General features: G+C 46.4%; 1 protein-coding gene across 1 annotated transcript in view; it reads right to left on the bottom strand.

The window, feature by feature from the left end:
- Positions 1-18,669, bottom strand: part of MYO15B (myosin XVB) — a 46,635-nt gene that overhangs the window by 13,327 nt on the left and 14,639 nt on the right. The window contains exons 14-42 of the mRNA XM_040590730.1: positions 18,486-18,617; positions 18,177-18,302; positions 17,580-17,657; positions 17,075-17,223; positions 16,907-16,952; positions 16,410-16,534; positions 16,156-16,273; positions 15,471-15,646; positions 14,951-15,044; positions 13,206-13,361; positions 11,554-11,611; positions 9,892-10,022; positions 9,675-9,770; positions 7,613-7,848; positions 7,350-7,528; positions 6,565-6,637; positions 5,911-6,117; positions 5,725-5,804; positions 5,446-5,543; positions 5,193-5,280; positions 4,757-4,786; positions 3,669-3,779; positions 3,395-3,489; positions 2,555-2,812; positions 1,969-2,065; positions 1,481-1,627; positions 998-1,187; positions 786-876; positions 31-253 (exon numbers count right to left, since the gene is read on the bottom strand). Coding sequence (XP_040446664.1) covers positions 31-253; positions 786-876; positions 998-1,187; positions 1,481-1,627; positions 1,969-2,065; positions 2,555-2,812; positions 3,395-3,489; positions 3,669-3,779; positions 4,757-4,786; positions 5,193-5,280; positions 5,446-5,543; positions 5,725-5,804; positions 5,911-6,117; positions 6,565-6,637; positions 7,350-7,528; positions 7,613-7,848; positions 9,675-9,770; positions 9,892-10,022; positions 11,554-11,611; positions 13,206-13,361; positions 14,951-15,044; positions 15,471-15,646; positions 16,156-16,273; positions 16,410-16,534; positions 16,907-16,952; positions 17,075-17,223; positions 17,580-17,657; positions 18,177-18,302; positions 18,486-18,617 — 3,688 coding nt within the window. The remainder of the gene's footprint in view (positions 1-30; positions 254-785; positions 877-997; positions 1,188-1,480; positions 1,628-1,968; positions 2,066-2,554; positions 2,813-3,394; positions 3,490-3,668; positions 3,780-4,756; positions 4,787-5,192; positions 5,281-5,445; positions 5,544-5,724; positions 5,805-5,910; positions 6,118-6,564; positions 6,638-7,349; positions 7,529-7,612; positions 7,849-9,674; positions 9,771-9,891; positions 10,023-11,553; positions 11,612-13,205; positions 13,362-14,950; positions 15,045-15,470; positions 15,647-16,155; positions 16,274-16,409; positions 16,535-16,906; positions 16,953-17,074; positions 17,224-17,579; positions 17,658-18,176; positions 18,303-18,485; positions 18,618-18,669) is intronic.

Raw genomic sequence — 18,669 nt, forward strand, 5'->3', positions numbered from 1 at the left:
AAATCCCACTTGGGTAAAGTCAATACTCACCCTTCCCTGTGGATTCCTGCCGGCCTTGGTTCCCAGGCAGGAGAGTCAAAGGCAGTGGTGGGGGAGAAGGGGGAGAAGATGGTGCCTGAGAACCTGGTGGGGTGCTCTCCTGGCTGAAGACGGACAGGAGAGGCAACTGCTTCTCCTTAATAGACCTGGAAGCTGAACCTGGCTTGGGCTTGAGTGGTGGAGGTGTTTTCTTCTCCTGTGGCAGGGAGGATGGCTGCAAGATAACAAAATCATTTGACCCAGTCATCCTCTGCGTTACTGTGCTCTGTCCTGACACTGCTGTTATAAGCCATCCCTAGGGCAGCAGTCCAATCCTGGAAGCAAGCTCTAGGTGAACAGGGATACCAGGACCTTGAAATCAACACACTACAACCAAACCCAGGTGCAGAGAATCAAGTATTTGAGATTGAAGCCTCCAGTTGAGAAGGGGAAAAAGACATTAATGGGCCAAGACCTTGGTGCCAAAGGAGAGGAACATGAGCTGCTTGCTTCCAGATCAGCCCTAAACATACCACAATAGGACTTGCTGCTCCAAAGCCTTTTCTTCAGGACCTCAAGTGACTTTGTAGATTGGAACCCAGTCTAGGATGGGCAGCACCATGGTATGAGCTCATAGCTAGCTAGTAACCCAACAAGAAATCACCTGGCTGCTACTGCACTACCAGGTAGCTCCCAACCTGTTGGAGACTGGATATAGAGGCTCTTTCTGCTGAGCTCTTAAGGTGACTGGAGAGCACAGAACTCACAGATTTGGATGATGGGAGGTTCATCATTCCCAGCTTAGCTAGAGCTTCATTTTTAGGGTCATTCTTCTTTATAAATGGCTTGGACACTCTCCTGCAAGGAAATGGGGAGCACAGTTACAGGGGGTGCAGAGGGGTTGTGGCCATGTGGCAGTGTTGGGATGCTGTCCCACTCATCTCATTCCTGCCCACCCAGGTGGATCCCGCTCTCTCACCTGATAGGCTCAATGGGCTGCGGCTCAGGAGCTGGCCTGCTCTGGTACATTTTGATGATGTTGCCGATCTCCCGGCTGGGTGCACGCCGTGACTCAGGGCCTGAAGGCTTCACTACCGGTGGCTCCTTCTTCGCTTTTGGTGTCTGCTTTATTGTGTTTGGCTCAGAAGGTGGCAAAGGGGGAGCAGGAGCTATTGGGGATGACAGCTTTAACCAAGAGACCAGCAAAGACACAGGAAAAGTCCCTTTATTTCATTTGAAGATCCCTCTCTTTCACACCTAGGCTGACTGGCCATGGCCTTCCACTGCCTTGCTTTGGGATCCCACTTCCCAAAGCTCAGGCCTTTCTCTCTCTCCTCTCCCATCAAGATGCAGATTCCCAGAAAAGCCAGATCCTTTCCTCCTCTGGCTGTATCCTGGCCTGATTGTCCTGGAAAGTTCCTGCTGATAAGCCTGCCTGGGTCACCACTGCACAGCATCTTACCTGCCTCTGTTTTAGGGCTAGGCTTCTCTTCTTTCCTCTTCTCCTGCTCCTCTTCCTTCTCCTCCTCCTGCTTTGGCTGGGGATTTGCTGGAGGGGTCCAGATTTTGGAAGGAGGCCTGACTTTCTTCACTCGGATATGTTGCTCTCCTGCATAGAAAGAGGGATCTGAGCTAGTTGAAACCACACCCAAAACCTAGCGTTAACGGCATAGTTCCACCCTTTCATCAGTCAGCAGAAGCCAATGCTTTCTAGAGGCAAAAGAGTGTGTGACAGTCACAAGCCCAAAGATTTCTACAAAACTGGCAACATAACACTTCACAATCTGAACTGCAGTCAGGCACCAAAAACTCCTGCTGCACACAGCACTACCAGCTCCTGCAGGGATTAGTTGGGTTCCAGACAGGGAGACAAGAATGCCTTGTTACACCAAGGAGGCTGCAGAAAAAGGTATTATGATGAGTGAAATTCCCAAAGTGGTAAACACTCACCCATTTTCTGAAAATATGCTCTCTTCTGCTGGAAGGTTTCCCGAGGAGAATCATCATCTTCACTGCTGGAGAACTGGTCTACCGTGTAGTCGTAAACCTGCGAGAAATTCACAACACAGTTAGTTAGCACTAGCCAGCAGATACCTCCATAGTGCTCTTAAGTTCAGAGGTGATCTTCCCTCGCCAAGTTCTGATCTAGAACTTCTCCCCATCTGGCAGTGTCCTAAGAGATCAGTCTATCACCCAAGGAATCATCAACCAAGTGCAGAGAAGGAGCAGTATGTTAGAGGTCCAAGACAGCTTGCTGGAAAATAAAGAACTGAGAGATTAATTTTCCTGTGGAAAAATTCAGATCAGCTGGGAATTAATAGGCCAACACTGCAGGCAAACCTCCACAGAGCTAATGTCACTAAGGTTTGATCCTGTGTCTTAACTCAGCAAGCAGAGTTTGAAATGCCACAGTATCCTAGGTTAGCTTAGCTCTGTTCTCCACTCTGCCAAACCACTGCCACACTGGAAGGGAAGCAGAACAAATACAAACCATGAAATTCAAACCAAATTCACCACCCTTTTTTGTTTCTCATACCGGTTCTTCTGCTGGCAATTCTGGAGCTTTTGGTGGTGGTGCAGCATTCTGGCTGCTCGGAGGCTTCTTGGGTTTTGGAGAAGTGGCTGGCGCTGGGGCTCGGGTTTGTGGTGGACTTGGGACTCTTGGCCTTGAGTTCTCAAGAGGCTGTTTCCACCGCTGCTGTTGCTGCTGCTGTTGCTGCTGCTGCTGTTGCTGCTGCTGTTGCTGCTGCTGTTGCTGGGAAATGCTTATAGCTTGGAGGGTCATCTGCTGGGCCTGAAGAAAGGAATTGCAATGTCCATGAGCTCTAGACTACATAAAAACACCAGTCAGGCTCTCCCATCCTTTCACTGGTAATCACAGAACATCTACATAGTCCACTGCAGATTTTCCAGTGTTATGGACAAGACATGCCCGGGGAGTCTGCTCCCACCTAGCCAAGTAGGCAGAGCTCCTAACAACAGCCCAAATATTCAGCTACCAGTGAGATAGCCTAGGACCTCCATGCACTCAAAAGGCTTTGTACAGAAAGCAGAACACCACAAATCCACACCTGTAGCAAATCCAATCTTAAAAACACATGGGAATTACAGCTGAGGCTTCTCAGGGCCTGCTCTCATCCCTGCTACTTGCTCACCTATTATGCATCAGTGTCCCCAAGGGGGAAAAAGGGGGTTCACAGTTTTGCAGTCTTAAATAATCCCAACTTTATACAGCTAACCCCCAGCACAAGCACAGATTGTTACAGAGCAGGACTAAGGCAGGAGGGGAGCATGGCTAACCTCTTCACAGCACATACACCAGTGTATTTTTCTTCCCCAGTTCCTGGTCCCTTCCCAGCCAGTCCCTTTCACTCACCATGAGCATGGCTTGCTGGTTGATAAAGGTTTGCTGTTGTGCTGCTAATTGATTGGGATCTACAGCTGGAACCACAGGCTGTGGCATAATCATGGCTGTGAAAGACACACACATCTGCAAAAGCCCACAGGCATTCCCCACAGTGCCCGAGCATCAGCCCAGAGCTGAGTGTTCACTGTGCACTCCACCTGACATTCAAATGCACAGGCTCCATTGCAACACCCACCTTCCCATCCTATTCCCCTGTATGGTTACGGAAACGCTGTATTAATACCTGGCATAGGTGTAATCCCACCAGCTGCTGGCATCATAGGCGTGGCTGCTGGCATCCCCATCATCGAAGGCATGGGCTGGTAGACTGGTGCTTGAGTCATTCCAGAAAAGCCTAGAGGTAAAAGACCATATGCACAGTGTTTCTGGGGGGACTGCAGATGAGAAAGTCCTGATCAACCCCACAGAACGCATTGCATAGGCTGGGTACCTCTGGTTGTCTTCACATATACCAACCACAGGGACATGTGAATGGTTTATCCGTTCACACACAGAAGGACACAGCAAACTCAAGTGGAAAAAGGAAACCAAAGAGAAATGCATGGCCTGCCAGACTTTACAATAGGAGTATCCAGACCCTGCTTCTGCAGCCTAGCTTAGGACACCACCATCCTTCATGACTAAGCCTATAAATAACTCCTGTCTGTGTATGATTACAGAGCAGGGTTTCTTCTGAGGGATGAGCAAAGATGTCTGGGAGTGTCACATCCCTATCTGTCTCTTTGCAGCAGGTATCAAGGGTGAGTGAACAATTAGACCTGGCCTGAGTGGCTTTGTGTATCATGTGAAGGAGCTATGGGGAGAAAGGAATTCCTCTGCTTTAAGCAGTCAAGTCACATTTGAGGCCACAAAACAGAAATCCCACTGAGGGCAAAGCCAGCAAAGCAAGGGGCATGGACATCAGTCTCAGCTAGGAGTGAGTCAGCACACAGCACTGGTCTACTGAGTCATGATGTCAGTGAAAGTGGTCCAGGGGTGCCATGGAGAGACGTTCACATTCCTCGCTGATCTAAGTTGCCACATAAGTGAGAAACTGGCCTCAGGCCAATGATCTGTAATAGGGCTTGCATGCCCCAGAGACTCTACAATAGCCAAAAATAGTCCCAGTCTCAGTAATGATCTGAACAGGACATTCCCCACATTTCTGAAGCCACTGGGTATGTTCCTACACATGCAGATTTCTCAGTGCCATTAATATATTGGTGTTTGACTCCACCCTACCGAAAATACCCGAGTCTTAGCTCCACAGAAATGAGGAAAAGTAAAGAAACCAAGCACACGAAAACCTCTTCAAGGTTCAGACTTACTAACCCAAGGAATAGCTAGAGATGATGGGAAAGTCTGTAAGGAAGCAATAAGAAATATTAAAACCCTCCCCTGAGAAAGACAGCAACTGTTTTATGAAAGCACAAGGTGAACAGAAGCTGAATACATGACTTAGGGGTAGTACTGGCCTAGGGAACAAGTGGCCTGGGTCAGAAGCAAGACACCTGTTGCCTTGACCCCAAGACTAACTCGAGAGAAATGAAAAGCAGAACAAAGGCAGTACCCTTACCTAGCACCTTACCCAAAGCATCTGTCTCCCAGCACTTGGGAGTGAAAAGTGCAACTTCTGATGACCTACACTAAAGAGCAAAGTCAGCTGAACCCATGTAATAATTAGCTCTTAAGGGACTACCTGACTTGTACTCGCTGAAGCTTATGTAGCCCCACAGGTGTTCTCAGCTGTCCCCATCCCCTTACAGACCTGTAGAAGGGAAGATTCCTCTCTGGGTGGGTCCAATCTTTCCACCTCCTTTCATGCGTCCAGTCAGAATCTCCTTGTTCTCCATATCCTGAATCAAGAAAAAAAAAACAGTTATCTGAGCTCAGAGAGATGGACTTCACAGAGGGACAGCCATCCAGAGGCATCTTCTGAGCTGAGCAGGGGCATGCTTGAGAGAGTCACAGGAACAGGATTGCTGCAGAGAGGAAGTAAGAGTGAACATCAGGGGACTTACTGGTACTCTGGAGCCTTGATGCAGCACAGTGCTGAAGAGATCATCCACATAGTGATCCAAGCCTACAGGGGTCCTCAGGTCATCTCTGAATCTTGTATCTAAAAGCAGAGAGAAGTCTGGTGACAAGGCAGACTAGGAACATTCCCCTGCCTCCAGTGCCTATTAGATAGTCATGTTTTGGAGTGGAGCCCTTCCTTGCTCTACATCACAAAGAATCACCCGTCTCCCCCTCTGCTCTGATTCCCTGGATAAGACCCATCTAGGTAAGGTCCACCTTACCTGGGTGGAGACTGTTGAATTCTGGGGGCAGGCTAGGTGGTGGGAAGGTAGGCGCCTGGATGCCCGGAGCAGGAGGGATCCTGTTGAAGAGGAAAATGAGGTGAGGACAGTACAGAGTGCTGAGACAAAGACCAGCCACTGGGTGACAGGCCACAAGTGGTGGGGCAGGAGGATTAGGTGACTTACAAATCCAGGTCAGAGTGCTGGAGGAAGCTTCTCTCCCTTTCAGGAGTGATGGGGTACTCAGCCAAGGACTGAGAGGGGCTGCTGAGGTTGCTGGCATTCTCCATCTCTCCAATGAGGTCCAGCACAAAGTCACAGCCCAGCAGGTCCTGCCATGTGTTGCCAGTAAACATGGAGATAGACCACCCTCGAGACTTTTTATCACAGCCCCTGGTAATAGGAAAAGAAAGGAGAGGAAAGGTGTCCAGGTAGGCAGGGGAAAAGGAGAGAAAGGAAAACTGGATTTGGTTTCTTCTTGTCTTATCTATCCTGTCTTAAGTCCTTAAGGTTTAGGTTTAGGTTGTGAATTGACTAGTGCCCAGGGTCAGGAAAAAACTAGAATCACTCAAGATTTGTCCTTTTTTTTTTTTTTTTTCATCTTTTCTCTGAAGCTGCTCTGACAGATCACGCCAGTGATTCCTCTGTTCCTGAAGAGGCCCACAGTTTATGCACGCAGATGGAAGGGTGAAGGAGAGAGCACAAGCCTAAGTGGGTAGGGTGTGGCTATTCCACATCTGACCATAAAAATTCTAGCCTGCTGTCCTGACCAGTCTTAACCTTAAAACTAGTGACAGATTATTTCACACACCCAGATCTTCCCCCATTCTCTGGCAGTACCTTGCACTCAGGATCCAGTCTGCATACTGCTCCCCAGTCATCCAGGACTCCACCTCAGCTGAGATGATCTCCTCTAGCACAGAAAAGAAATTCAGTACAGACAGCCACCCCAACAGGACCCAAAGCAACACCTAAGCTCCACAGGACACAGGTAGGGCCGGGCTGCAGGGTCTTACACACTCCAGGGCGGGGGCCACAGGAGGACTGAAAGCATGTAGAGGGCTCCACATGAACATATTCATAGCCAAAATAACTGTTTGATGGCACAGGTTGGCATTTCCAGCCTAACAGCTGGAAATCCTCACAGTGTCCTGGTTTGCTTGGGCCACCACTCCAGTCACCAAGAAGCCAAAGTAGGGATGTTCTGCATTCAATTCACCGAGCTTCTGATTGCTCAAGAGGCAGCATAAGCCAATATTTGAGCAGGATGAAAGGCAGGAAGTCCCTATAGCAAAGGCAGCAGCTGATGCCGCTTGGGCTATGCAGTAATGGACAACAGGACCCTAGACCCATATTGATACCCAGCCAGAACAGCCCTATATTGAGATGGGCCCAAATCCAGAAGAATCTCATCCCTCAGCCTGAGTAGTAGATGTCATCAGGCCCAGATTTTGGGAGTTTTGGATCTAGATTCAGATGCTTGTATCCCCCATGGCTGTACCAGCCAGAAGCAATGGGTGTTCTGATCCCTCTTTACTAAGCTGAGTATTTTCTGAATGCTGATTTCTGCACTGGAAAAATCCTTAGGGACTAGAAGATAGCAGAAGGGCAGAAACACGAGTTACCATTGAAGGTATGAACATCCAGTACCATCTTCCCTCTTCTCTGGTTTGCAGTCCACTCCAGCTGAGTGGGAGGGTAGGCCCGAGACAATGCAGAGTCTATCTCTGTGTGCTGTGCTGCTGTCAAGATCTTGCGCTGGCAAACAGCGTTGTAGCCCTCCATGCCATGATCTGACACTAATCTAGAAAAAGGCAACTGCATTTAGCACATTGCTCATTTCTCTTAACCTTAATGAAAGTGTAGCTAGGTCTTTTCTCCTCCTTACTTCAGCAACGGCTTCTCCAGTGCTGGTGAAGGGGCAAAGCAGCTCAGCAAAGTCGCCATCAGGACCCAAGCTCGCTGGCTGTGCTCCATGTCTGGGTTTTTCCATGTCTGGACAACCACCTGACTGAAGATTTCATTGCGCAGAGCCACATTATTCAAACCTCTCCCAGCAATGTAGTTGCCCAGAAGTACCTCCTGCCAGCCATCGAGACTCTTGTCACCAATGAACCGCAAAATCTAGAAGCATCCGGGGGGGGGGGGGGGGGGGGGGGGGGGGGGGGGGGGGGGGGGGGGGGCGGGGAGAAAAAAAGAGAACACTCTAGCTGCAACCCTCTGTCCCAAACTGTTGTTGTAAGGTGACAACCTGGTTTGTAGACAACAGTGTATTTGTGAGCCTAAGAGTAGCCAATACTCCAAGTGGGATCTATTCTCAGGTTTTGTGCTCCATCTAAATTCTGGAGAATTTGGGAGGCAGTGTTCAGAGAGACTGGACCCTGCCTAAAAGTCAAGACTACTTCAGTCTCTTCTTAGTTATGCCTCTGACTCAGAATGTGTTCATGGGCAAAATACTTGCCCTTCTTTGGGCAGAGGTCAGATACATGAGCCAGTTACTGTAGGCAATTTGCTACTGTGTCTGAGTCCACAGGTTGCCTAGGTATAAAAATATGTATAAGAAATTGATGCTTAGCTGATCTTTGTGAAAAGCTCAGAGTACCAGACATGAAGAAACACTGTCTAACAACTGAATGCTAAAAAGACTTTGGTGTAGTTAATATTATACCAAGTAGTATGAGATGTATCTCAACAAACTCACTTAAGCAAGGATTCAGCTTCTTGGCTATGCATATCAACATCCTGATGCTTTTGTAATTTGTATTTCTCACCTTAGGTACAGAATAATTTCTTTCAGTCTCTGCACTTTAATATGTCATTAGATCAAAATTTTTCTAAAATGCACCATGGACAGCTTTGGAAAGAACTTTTATCAGTGATGGCTCATTTTTTTCTCAGAGAACAACACTTTTTAAAATGGTTAATGGTAGTAAGTGTGTCGAAGACTCACTGAGAGAAAACAGGAGATGGTGGCTGGTTAGTTCTCATGGAATTCTCTGTTGTAAATGCCTACATGTTACAGCCTTTGCCAAAGAAAGCTGTATTTTTTTGATTAGCAATGGAGAAAAATCATCTTTGATCTTCAGGAAAATAATAGTAGCCTACTTAAATACAATCCTATTCACAAGATTTTTATTGAAGCTTATGGTCTTCTATAATTAGGATCATTAGGACAAAACAAGAGATTGGGTTTAGGTATTATCTTTCCTAATGGGCTTATTTTAATTACACGTAATTCTCAAAAAGATTACCAGATTTACTTAGAAATTATCTGAAGTTTCATTCTCTTTTCAGGGAGTGAAAACTACCATTTTTAAAGAAGAAATGTATGCTTTGCATCCACAGAGATAAAATAACACCATCCCCCTCATGCAAATACTACAGAATTAGGGTGTGGTTCCACGTGTAGTTTTCTTTATGAAAAAGTCCCTGCCTTTTTCCAGCCTTTACACAACAGTTCACTGTCCCCTGTTGTGTACTGATGCAACTGTATGCCTGAGATACAATCCATACATTTACTATAAAACACATAATGGAAAAGGTCTGAGTTAAACTACATTTTTTATGACTGACAGATAAGAGTAAGTGCTTGAAAAGACAGATCTCCTTTATACTTGTCAGTGCTACTGAATCTGGAATATTGGAAAATGAAGGCTTAGCAGTCTGATTCCTGTACATCCTGTCAAATTCTGAGGCTACATCACCAGGAAATTCACTTCAATCCCATCGGTCTGTGGCTGCTGTATGCCTCACCAAGAACACAGCCACCCTGAGGGGTTGCATGTGATCTCTGCCAGACTGCTCCAGTGCCTAGAAGGAGCAATTTATTCTGCTTTCCTAACACACCATGTACTGTAAGAACAGTAGCCACCACCAGCATCTTGTTGTATAAAGGCATCAGAACATTCTTATGCCCACCTGTTCAACATGTCAAGAAAAACATCTCTTACCAATTTGTTGATCTCCAGTGCGCTCTCGTGGTATTCAGCATCCAGGTGGGTTAAGGGGTGCTGCAGAGGGTGACCAGGGGCAGGAAAATCTGTCTTCTACAAAGAAACAAAAGGACAGAAACATGGAGCTTGTTCCTGGTGCTGCTAGAACTAGTGTGTCTCCCCAGTGGGGAAGCAATGAAGAGATTTTTTAATTTTTTTAAATCTGAGTTCCCACCTGGAAGTGTGACTTAACAAAGGAGGAGAAAGGATAGCTGTTGATCGTGGGTGGGAGGGAAAGGTCATCTTTGACCTTGACTTCTGGAGGCAATGCCTCTGTTATCTGGTTGGCCTGTGCTCGGTATTGACCTGCAAGAGAAAGAGGTCTTGTGTTGTAGCAGTTGGAAAGGCAGTCACAACACATCCCACTCACAACGCAACACATGGGTAACACGCATCTAACCTGGCCCGAACAGCCGTACCAGCCTTCTGGCTCCAGAGACACCCAGTCCACCCCTGCTGCCTCAGACCCCCAAGCAGGCACATCCTCACTTCCTTGAGACCACTTCGGGAGACAGCTTCTACAGCTCTGATCTTTCAGCCTCTTATCCCTGGGTAACACCCAGAGGGCAGTCAGAACCTGGAATTTCAATTCTGTTATGGAGTTTTCAAGGCAGGGAAACACTGAGCCTATGCAGAGATACTGCTGACGACTGTTCAGTCAATAACAGGTCTTCATGATAAGGCACTGGATGAGCGATTTCTCATGAATAATAAAGCAGCAAACTTCTTCCTAAATGAAGAGATTTCTCAATGCAGCACAGCTTCTGTGCATTCCTCTATCCCCAAACTGTGTCCCCTAATGCTCTCCTCCTCCCCCTCACTGTTAACATCCCATCAGCTTTCATTTTCAGCAGTTCCAGTGTGGTCTGTCCCGTGAGCTCCTCCAGGTGACAATGCTCACTAGACCAGCTGGTAGTCCCTAAAGCGGTATGACTTGAAGTGTGAGCTATCTGGGAATCCAGCACAGTCTGCTGCAATTCACAAGATCCTTCTGCCTGATTGCGTCTTTTACAGTACAATACAGACGGCCAAAAATACAGCTCTCATTTTGTTACATGCTATACCAGCGTGAAGAGGTAAATCCTTCTTCAACCTATTTGCAACTTAAATATATACATTGTCCAAAGAGCTACTGAGGAAACAAAACTACGAATAACTTAACGCTCAAGATTAGGTCAACAACTTGGGAAATTATTTCAGTTAGTGGTATTTTGGTGATTTCAAAACAAAACAAAACTTTCCTTCCCAAGCAAAACATTTCCTTTAATTGTTACATTGTTACATCCTTAAGTTGTTACATTGTTTCTAACTACTTCTATTTTAAAAGCAGTAACTACTTCGAAGAATTAATTTTTAACGAAAACCAAAAAGTATTTCTTTGAACTGGCCAAAATTATAGTTTTGATTTCTTCACCTCGAATTTCCTTAAAGATTTTTAACAGAAAAAGATAGGTTTAAGTTTCTCACACCCCAGATATCCAGCTCTGCAAGAGACCTGCATTCATTAAACAGGTTAGTCACACAGCTTTGACCAAAAAGTTTTGCACCATTGCAGTCATCAGTTCTAGCAGCACAGTTCAGAAGAAGAGCTGAAAAGGTAACAAAGATACTGGATTTTAATCTGGTGTTCTGCCCACTGGCCCAAATTGCTTTTCCACCCTGTTGTGTTGAGAAATAACATACACAACACCATTGCCTTTATCATATTTACACTGCAATGATGATAAATCAAATCAACGCACGTGACGGCTGGTAGAGCAAGCATGAACTGAAACTGCTAGAAACCAAGGAAATAAACAGTAAAGTAAAGCAGCACGGGAAAGGGAGGATTTCTCACCTTCAGCTGACTGCAGGAGGGCAGCAAGCTCTGCAGGGATCTCCAGCAGTCCCACATCCTGTGACAAGAGCAAGAAGGTCAGTCATTGGGGTACCAGCAGTGACACAACATACAAACCCTGAGCTGTTCTGTTGAGCCTGGGTAAAGCTGCCTTTGAAAAGCTGACGAGAGCAAGGACTGAGCATCTGAGCAAACCCAGTAATAATGGAACACTCAGGAACATTACAAATAAGGAAGTATCACATTAACACAGGTATATGACAGGTCAGCAAAGGAGGGACAGGTGAGTAATTTCTTAATTTCTGAAAAAGTCAACTGCCACAAGGGGAAGTGACAGGGAAGTTGACTTTCTTTGACTCATCTCTCATTACTAATAAATCTTGTGTATTGCACAGAAGAGATTGTAGTTGAAGGGTAAGGGCCATTTCCTCCTGCTTCTTTTTCTGCCATTTTTATTTTTCAATATCCAAGAGTGCTTGGATTTTATGTATATTTTATTTATGCTGATAAATAAAGACCTGATTCTGACCTTTGATGCACGCCACTTAATTATGTGCCTACATAATTAAGATGAGAATCTGGCCTATGAGCCTTGATTTTTCACTGTTTGGCACCTTGCATGATGCATGCATTTGTGCAAGACAGGAAGTAAATGGGCCAATGGAACACAGTATGTTGGCATCAGTGTCCGCATATAGTGTCAGTTCAGGGCATTTCAGACAGGACTACTCAGATTAAGACACTATGAGATGAAACCAAAGACACAAAACCTGAGCTTTTGAGGTTTGTTTTTTTGGGGGTTGGATTTTTTAAGACTTGCCTAGTAAAGCCTCTACTCATCAGCATATTATTCTGACATCTCTCTCCACATAAACTCTCAGCAATGCTTAAAGATAAGATTTGCAGCTTTTTAAATCAGTTTGATTTTGCTTATAAGAAGATACTTGACTTTAAGTCTAGCTTTTCAGTGGTTTATTCAGGAAGTGGACTGTAAGATTCTACAGTCTTGGATCCACACTTGAGAAAGCATGTGATACTGCAAGAGCACCCAGTGCTAAGTGTTCCCATTGTTGATACTGACAAATCTGTTCAAAACCGTGGATTTTGTCAATTCAGATTTCCTTAACTACACACATCATAGCAAATGTATGCCCGGTCTAAACATATAAATAATGACATTAGTTAGCACTGTTACTTACAGTAGTTGATGCAGGTTAAACTTGTTATGAAGCCTCCCTTCCTCTACAATATCTTCCATAACTATATTTGTGCAGAACTGTCTCATTGCCACCCTTCACAACAGAGCATAATTATCAAAAATAATCTTCCTCCCAGCTCGAAAGAACAGGTTGAGGTAGAGTGCTGTGAACAAATACAGTACTCTGCCTCTGGACCGCTTTATGATGCCCGACTACACTCAGAGACTGGGAAACATTGAATTAATGGAACAGTTATGTATTAGAAGGCTCTTTATACCAGACTAAACTACCTTCTTGCTACTAGGTTTCCAGCACATCTGTGGGCTCTGTGAATTCTCCAGACATTTTGATGTTCCCCAGCAAATCTTGACTGAGGAGTCAGAAGGGAGAGAGAACTCCCTGAGAGCCTGGCATGTTTTATCTCAGACTTTCCCAGACTGTTTGGCAGCTTACCATTCCTTGGTTGGGACTGTCCTCCGTGTCACCACTGGCCAGGGACCTCCTCCTTTGTTTCTTTTCCTCTAACTCCTGCGTTAGGACACGAAAGGGGGATGAAGGGTGGGAAGAGATGCATGTAAGGTCATTTCCAGCTACTTCTGGGGACAGACTCTGCGGAGGGGCAAGAGCTGGTGTCCTGCTCCAGAAGATAAAATGACAGAACAGCTGCAGGGTCTTCCTGGGACTCAACACAGTGTATTGAAAAGGGGATGCCCAGGCAAAGCCCTTAGCCTTGCTGAACCACCACCTGCCCTGCGTCACACAATTCAACAGCAAGAGCCTTCACCACCTGCCCAACATTCCTGCCACACCTTTCCTCCTTTGTCTAGCATTTGATGTATCTCAGGACAAAAGCACACAGGAGCTGTCAGAAACATTTACCTGCCTCCTCCAGCATCAAAAAATACAGTAACACAGCCTGAACATGGACAGATGAACTTGACCATGGAGAGGGACCCCTTTAAAGGGGGTGGGAGGGATACCAGAAGCCAAACTCCCTTGCAGCTCTGCCCTTTCCCATCCATTCTATTGTTCCCCAGCCTTACCACTCACCTGATTCCTACTCCAAGATGGAAAAGGAGGGTGTCTGTCTCTCCCTTTCTTTCTCCTGCCTGCCTAAGTTGCAGAATGGTGTGACTAGATGGGAGGTTATGAGGGTTGGGCTGAGAAAGACAGCAGGCATGCTGAAGTCCAAAGGGCAGGGCTGTGGTTGGGGGGAAAGGAGGAACTTTGCAACAGGTGAACTTTGAGACCTTTATTGTTGCTACTGCATGTACAGAGACCTCAGCAAGCAAACACTAGAGGAACAGAAACAGATTCAAAAGAGCTGTGCTGTTGTGGTTACCTGGGAGAAAGAAAAGCTGGATCCTGTCCAAGTAGGAAGGAGCAGGAAAAGGAACACACTGCTCTGGGCATGGCATGACAGAAGGAACCTCTGCAGTCTTCCAGCAATAACACTGACCTTAATCCTCTTCCCCATCCTTTGTCATGTCAGCAGCTGTACTGGGTCCCTCCCTCGTGAAGCTGACAGCTATGGGGATATTATTTGCTACTCTAAGGACGAGTATTCTGATTTTCCTGTTTTCAATTTTCTTTTTAATAACTTGTGCAAAACATATTCAACCCATTTGACAGAACCATGGCTCTCTCCTGCAAATTATTTTCTATCTTTGCAAACCACTGCCATCTTGTTCTCACTCCAGCTATGGGCCCAGCTAATTTCTAAAAGGCCAAGGACTTCAGTAGACTGAGGTAGCTGTAAGGGGTCAGGGAAGGATCACTGTGGAGTGAAAAAATCTTGCATTTCAGTCACCATCTGGGAAAACACCAGAAACTGAACTGGACAACTTAAAGCAGGATGAACGACCCACAGCTTGAGCAGAACAGCAGCCCTGGAGGCCACAAATGGAATAAGCTCATGTCTTGTGTGGGCAACCTAGAGAAGCTCACATACACAGACAAGAATCAGCTGCATTTGTACCACTTTTGCCAATTCTGAATTTCATCTAAGGAGAGGAGGCTCCAGTCTTTGTGGTTCCTTCATTTGACTACATTTATGTCAGCCAGAGTGAAGGCTTGGATCATTTCCAAGAAACTTTCTAAAGCCATCCCTGTCTTGGCCTCACCCAGTCACCAGCTCTCTCTACTTAGAGCAGAAATAGCTCCTGCAGTACACCTGATCCTGAGAAGACTGTTGTTACCTGACAATGCTTCCTCCTTTGAGTCAAAGATCTGGAGATTAAAATCATGGTATTAAATTGTACCAAAGTCTTCTTCAGCTTCCTGTAACGCTTCCTAGAGGGATGTGAAAAGAGAACAACGCTAATGAGGGAAATATCAACAAAATTTAGGTAGACTGTGGACTCAATACAAGGGTATGGGCCAAACATAACGTTAATACAATCAGCCAGTCCACAGGCTTACTGTGTTAAGCCTGGTCCTCTCTTAGATGTTTTCCCTACATCCTTTACTCTAGCTATCACAGTATCAGCCTTAGCACAGGCAAGTTACTGTAACAGTTTTGACAGCAGCTGTATTTCCCCTGGAACCTCTGCTCAGTGTTGGGTACCAGGCTGGGAAGTCCCTCCTCCACCATTCCAGTAACAGGACATCCCCCCCCAGAGCAGGCCAGGGAGCCAACATGAGGCCAGGCATATCCCCATCTTGCTGTCCTAGGCAAGGACAAAAGGCTGTACCTTGCCCTAGCCTTTGATTCCTGACCTTGCCTGATAACCTCGGAAGTGAGCCTGAATGATCGTGACTTTCTCCTGGAGGACACGGAGGCGTCTGCGGCGAAGGAGGCATCGGAATTTCCTTTGCAGAGTAACAATGGCCCAACTCTGCCTCTGGCTCCATCGTCTCTCCAGAAGCTGCCTGGCTTTCTCTTTCAGAAAGACCTGAGCAAAAGCAACAGCTGCTGACCCACGAGGAAAGCAGCCAGTTTCTCTAACGAGTTGATCAATAATAAAAGCTGCTGGTTTATCTCTCTGTAGCCTTTAAGGCTTCCTGCTAATGAAACTGCACTACCTCAGCTGGGGAGGGCAGGAGGCACAGGTGCAGGTGACAGAGGTAGATGCATTTGGGGAGGACAGGGAATCAGGGAACAATGAAGGTTCACAGGCAGGAAAGGCAGAAGCCCAGATTCCATCAAGGAAGGCTAGGTAGACAAAGGAGCTGGCCATGCTACAAGAACAGCCTGGAGCCAGTCTCCTGTTTCTTTATCTGAAATGCTAAAAATCCCTCCTTCATACTTGAGACAAGAGTCAAAACAAAAGGGAGGTGAAGGCAGAGTGTTCTCCCTCTTTGGGCAGAGAGCTGAACTGCTCTCTGTCCATTTACAGCCAGTGAACAGATGGTTGGATGGTTGGGCCTGTGCGAGTAAAATGGGATTTTCTATAGGCATCACCTTTGTTAGTCCAATCTGATAGAGATCTGAAGGGTTCCCCACCACATGAGACAGCACTGCCACGCAGCCTTCCCTCTCCTCCAGGCAGCTGTGCCTTTGTCCAGCCAGGAAGCCATACCTGGAAAATAAGATGTTGGTATGATGGAAGCCAGGGCTGTAACTGGAGACCTCAGAGAACAGCAGGTCACAGTGTGCCAATGAGTACATTCAGGCTTTGAGTGTCTGGGGAATCCCAAGCCAGGACACCACTGTACCTGGCTAGGAAGTTCTGGAATGGAAGACGGACTGGGTATCCCTCCTTTCTAATGTGGATAGCCTCCAGTATCCCAGAATGTCGCAGCTGACAAGTGACATACTCCACATCAAAGATATTTGACAGCTGTGAATATAAGGCAGAAAAAAATTGTGAAACAAGAAATAAAGAAACAAAAAGGGAGACAGAAGGGAGAGTTTAGAAAAGGGGTCTCCTTCTATCATCCTGTCCTTGGGTTAGATCTTGTCATGGTCTATGGGTGATGGAACACAAAACCCAACACATCCTTTGGTGTTCAGCTGGCACTGGCTTCTTATCCTCCAGCATGTGGTCAGCTCACATGGCCACAGGGAAGGGTGAGAGACAGAGAAAGGGGAAGAAAAGTTTCAAGCTGTCAAATAAGGCAAAGAAGTCCAAACACCAACTGTGAAACAAGAGCTGCTGGAGAAGACTTCAAGGAACTGGGGGACTCCATAAGGAGACAGGGTGCTGCCCTACCTTTTTGGGATTAGGGGTGATGCACCGAATGAAGAAGACATGGCTCCTGCAAAACAGAAGGAAGAACATTTGATCATGCTCCTCTCTGTGCTGACGTGGAAAGACTTCACGTACTTCTGGGTGCAGCAATCAGCCCAGTGCAGGGATGGCATCATAACAGTCTCTCACCTTTTCAGCTTGGCTGTGAGGTCTTGCAAAGACTGCTGGAATTTGGCCACCAGTGTGGAGGCCTGAGGCTTGGGCCCTTTGCTTCTGGCACCCAGCTCCCTTTGCTGACTATAGGAAGCTTTAGCCTTCTGGAAAATGTGAGACACCACCTAAAAAAAAAAAAAAAAGAAAAAAGAAAAAAGAAAAAAAAAGTAATGACCAAAGATCCCTGAACTAGGTGGAAAGAACAATCTCTTCTACCTGAAACTGGGGGACCATTCTCCCTTGCCCCTAGCAGTGCCAGGAACACAGCTGCATCTTCAAGCAGTCTGTGCATTTTGTACATGAAATGCATCAATTGCTGGCAAAGATGACTTGCTCAACTCCCAGGTGTCCTTCAGTAGAACAAAACTTTCTCTGGATTCTTCTGACACCTGACCAGGATCTTTCTGCTTCTCACACAAAAGCAATGAGTGTCTCATCAGGTGTCTTTAATAGAGATCTTCATCCTGAACCACTACAGTACCTTGAGGTGGCTCTGAGAGAAGATATCCAGCACTTCTGGATGAAGCTGGTCACGGTTTTTATTAAGAAACTTGTGGACCTGCAGAAGCAAAGTCTGGTTTAATGCACCATTCAGACCACCAACCGGACAGACAAACACCCCTCTTAAGCACACCTTGACTTGGGGCAGACAGCTGGAGAGGTGGAACAAGGCGAAAGTCCTAGAGAGTGAAGCTTGTTGTTCCTGCTGCCACAAGGAGTGGAAGGAACAATGACTTCTGCTTTTAGGATTGCTCCTTTTCCCCTTCATTGCCCAGCACACTTTGACCTCCTCAGTTTTTACAGCAGCAATAGCTTTCCTGGTTCCAGGTCTCTGAGACAGGCAATGTAGGCTGTTGTGTAGCTGAGGCCATTATCTATTTTCCTTCTGCCCAGAAGCAGTTTAGTTGCCCCTCTTAATAAGAATCTCCTCATTTCTGATAAACTGATGCTAAAGGGATGTGCAGTTGCAGAGAGAGGGCTTTGTTCACATCACTCAGAGCTGGTCCCTCAGGACATCCACAGCATGCTTCCAAGCTGGCCTATTGCTTCAACTGCTTGGAGCGCCCTGACAGCTCACCTGATAGGTGACAGGCCCTGCGTAGTGCTTCACAGTGAAGACTGGCAAAGGCAACTTGGGCTTGGTGTACCAAGGGCTGTTTCCATGATGGTAATGACACTTCTGGAGGAAGGTGTGGTCAGTGGCCTGAAAAGATGACAAACATGTTTCCTACTGCTGCAACACATTCAGTTGGCTGAAAAGCCGCTGTTAAACTGAAGATAAAGACACCTAATACTTGTGCAAACACAGTCCCTGTTTAATCTGTGTAACTGCCTCACCATAACCACCCTGTGAAAGAGATCACATGAGAGGATAACAGCTTCTCACCTGAGTCAGTGAAGTCTGGTCGTCCAGGATACGGAAGATGCCATGGGGTTTTGCAGCAATGAAATCTAGGCATGACTCACTATACATCTTGGAAATAGGAATCCAAGCTAACTGCTCTTGGCTATATTCCTCCTGCATGTTAAAGACCAACCAGTTAAATCCAGCCATGCAAACAAGAACAAAT

The sequence above is a fragment of the Falco naumanni genome, chromosome 1 (assembly GCF_017639655.2).
Source record: "Falco naumanni isolate bFalNau1 chromosome 1, bFalNau1.pat, whole genome shotgun sequence".
Lineage (NCBI taxonomy): Eukaryota > Metazoa > Chordata > Aves > Falconiformes > Falconidae > Falco > Falco naumanni.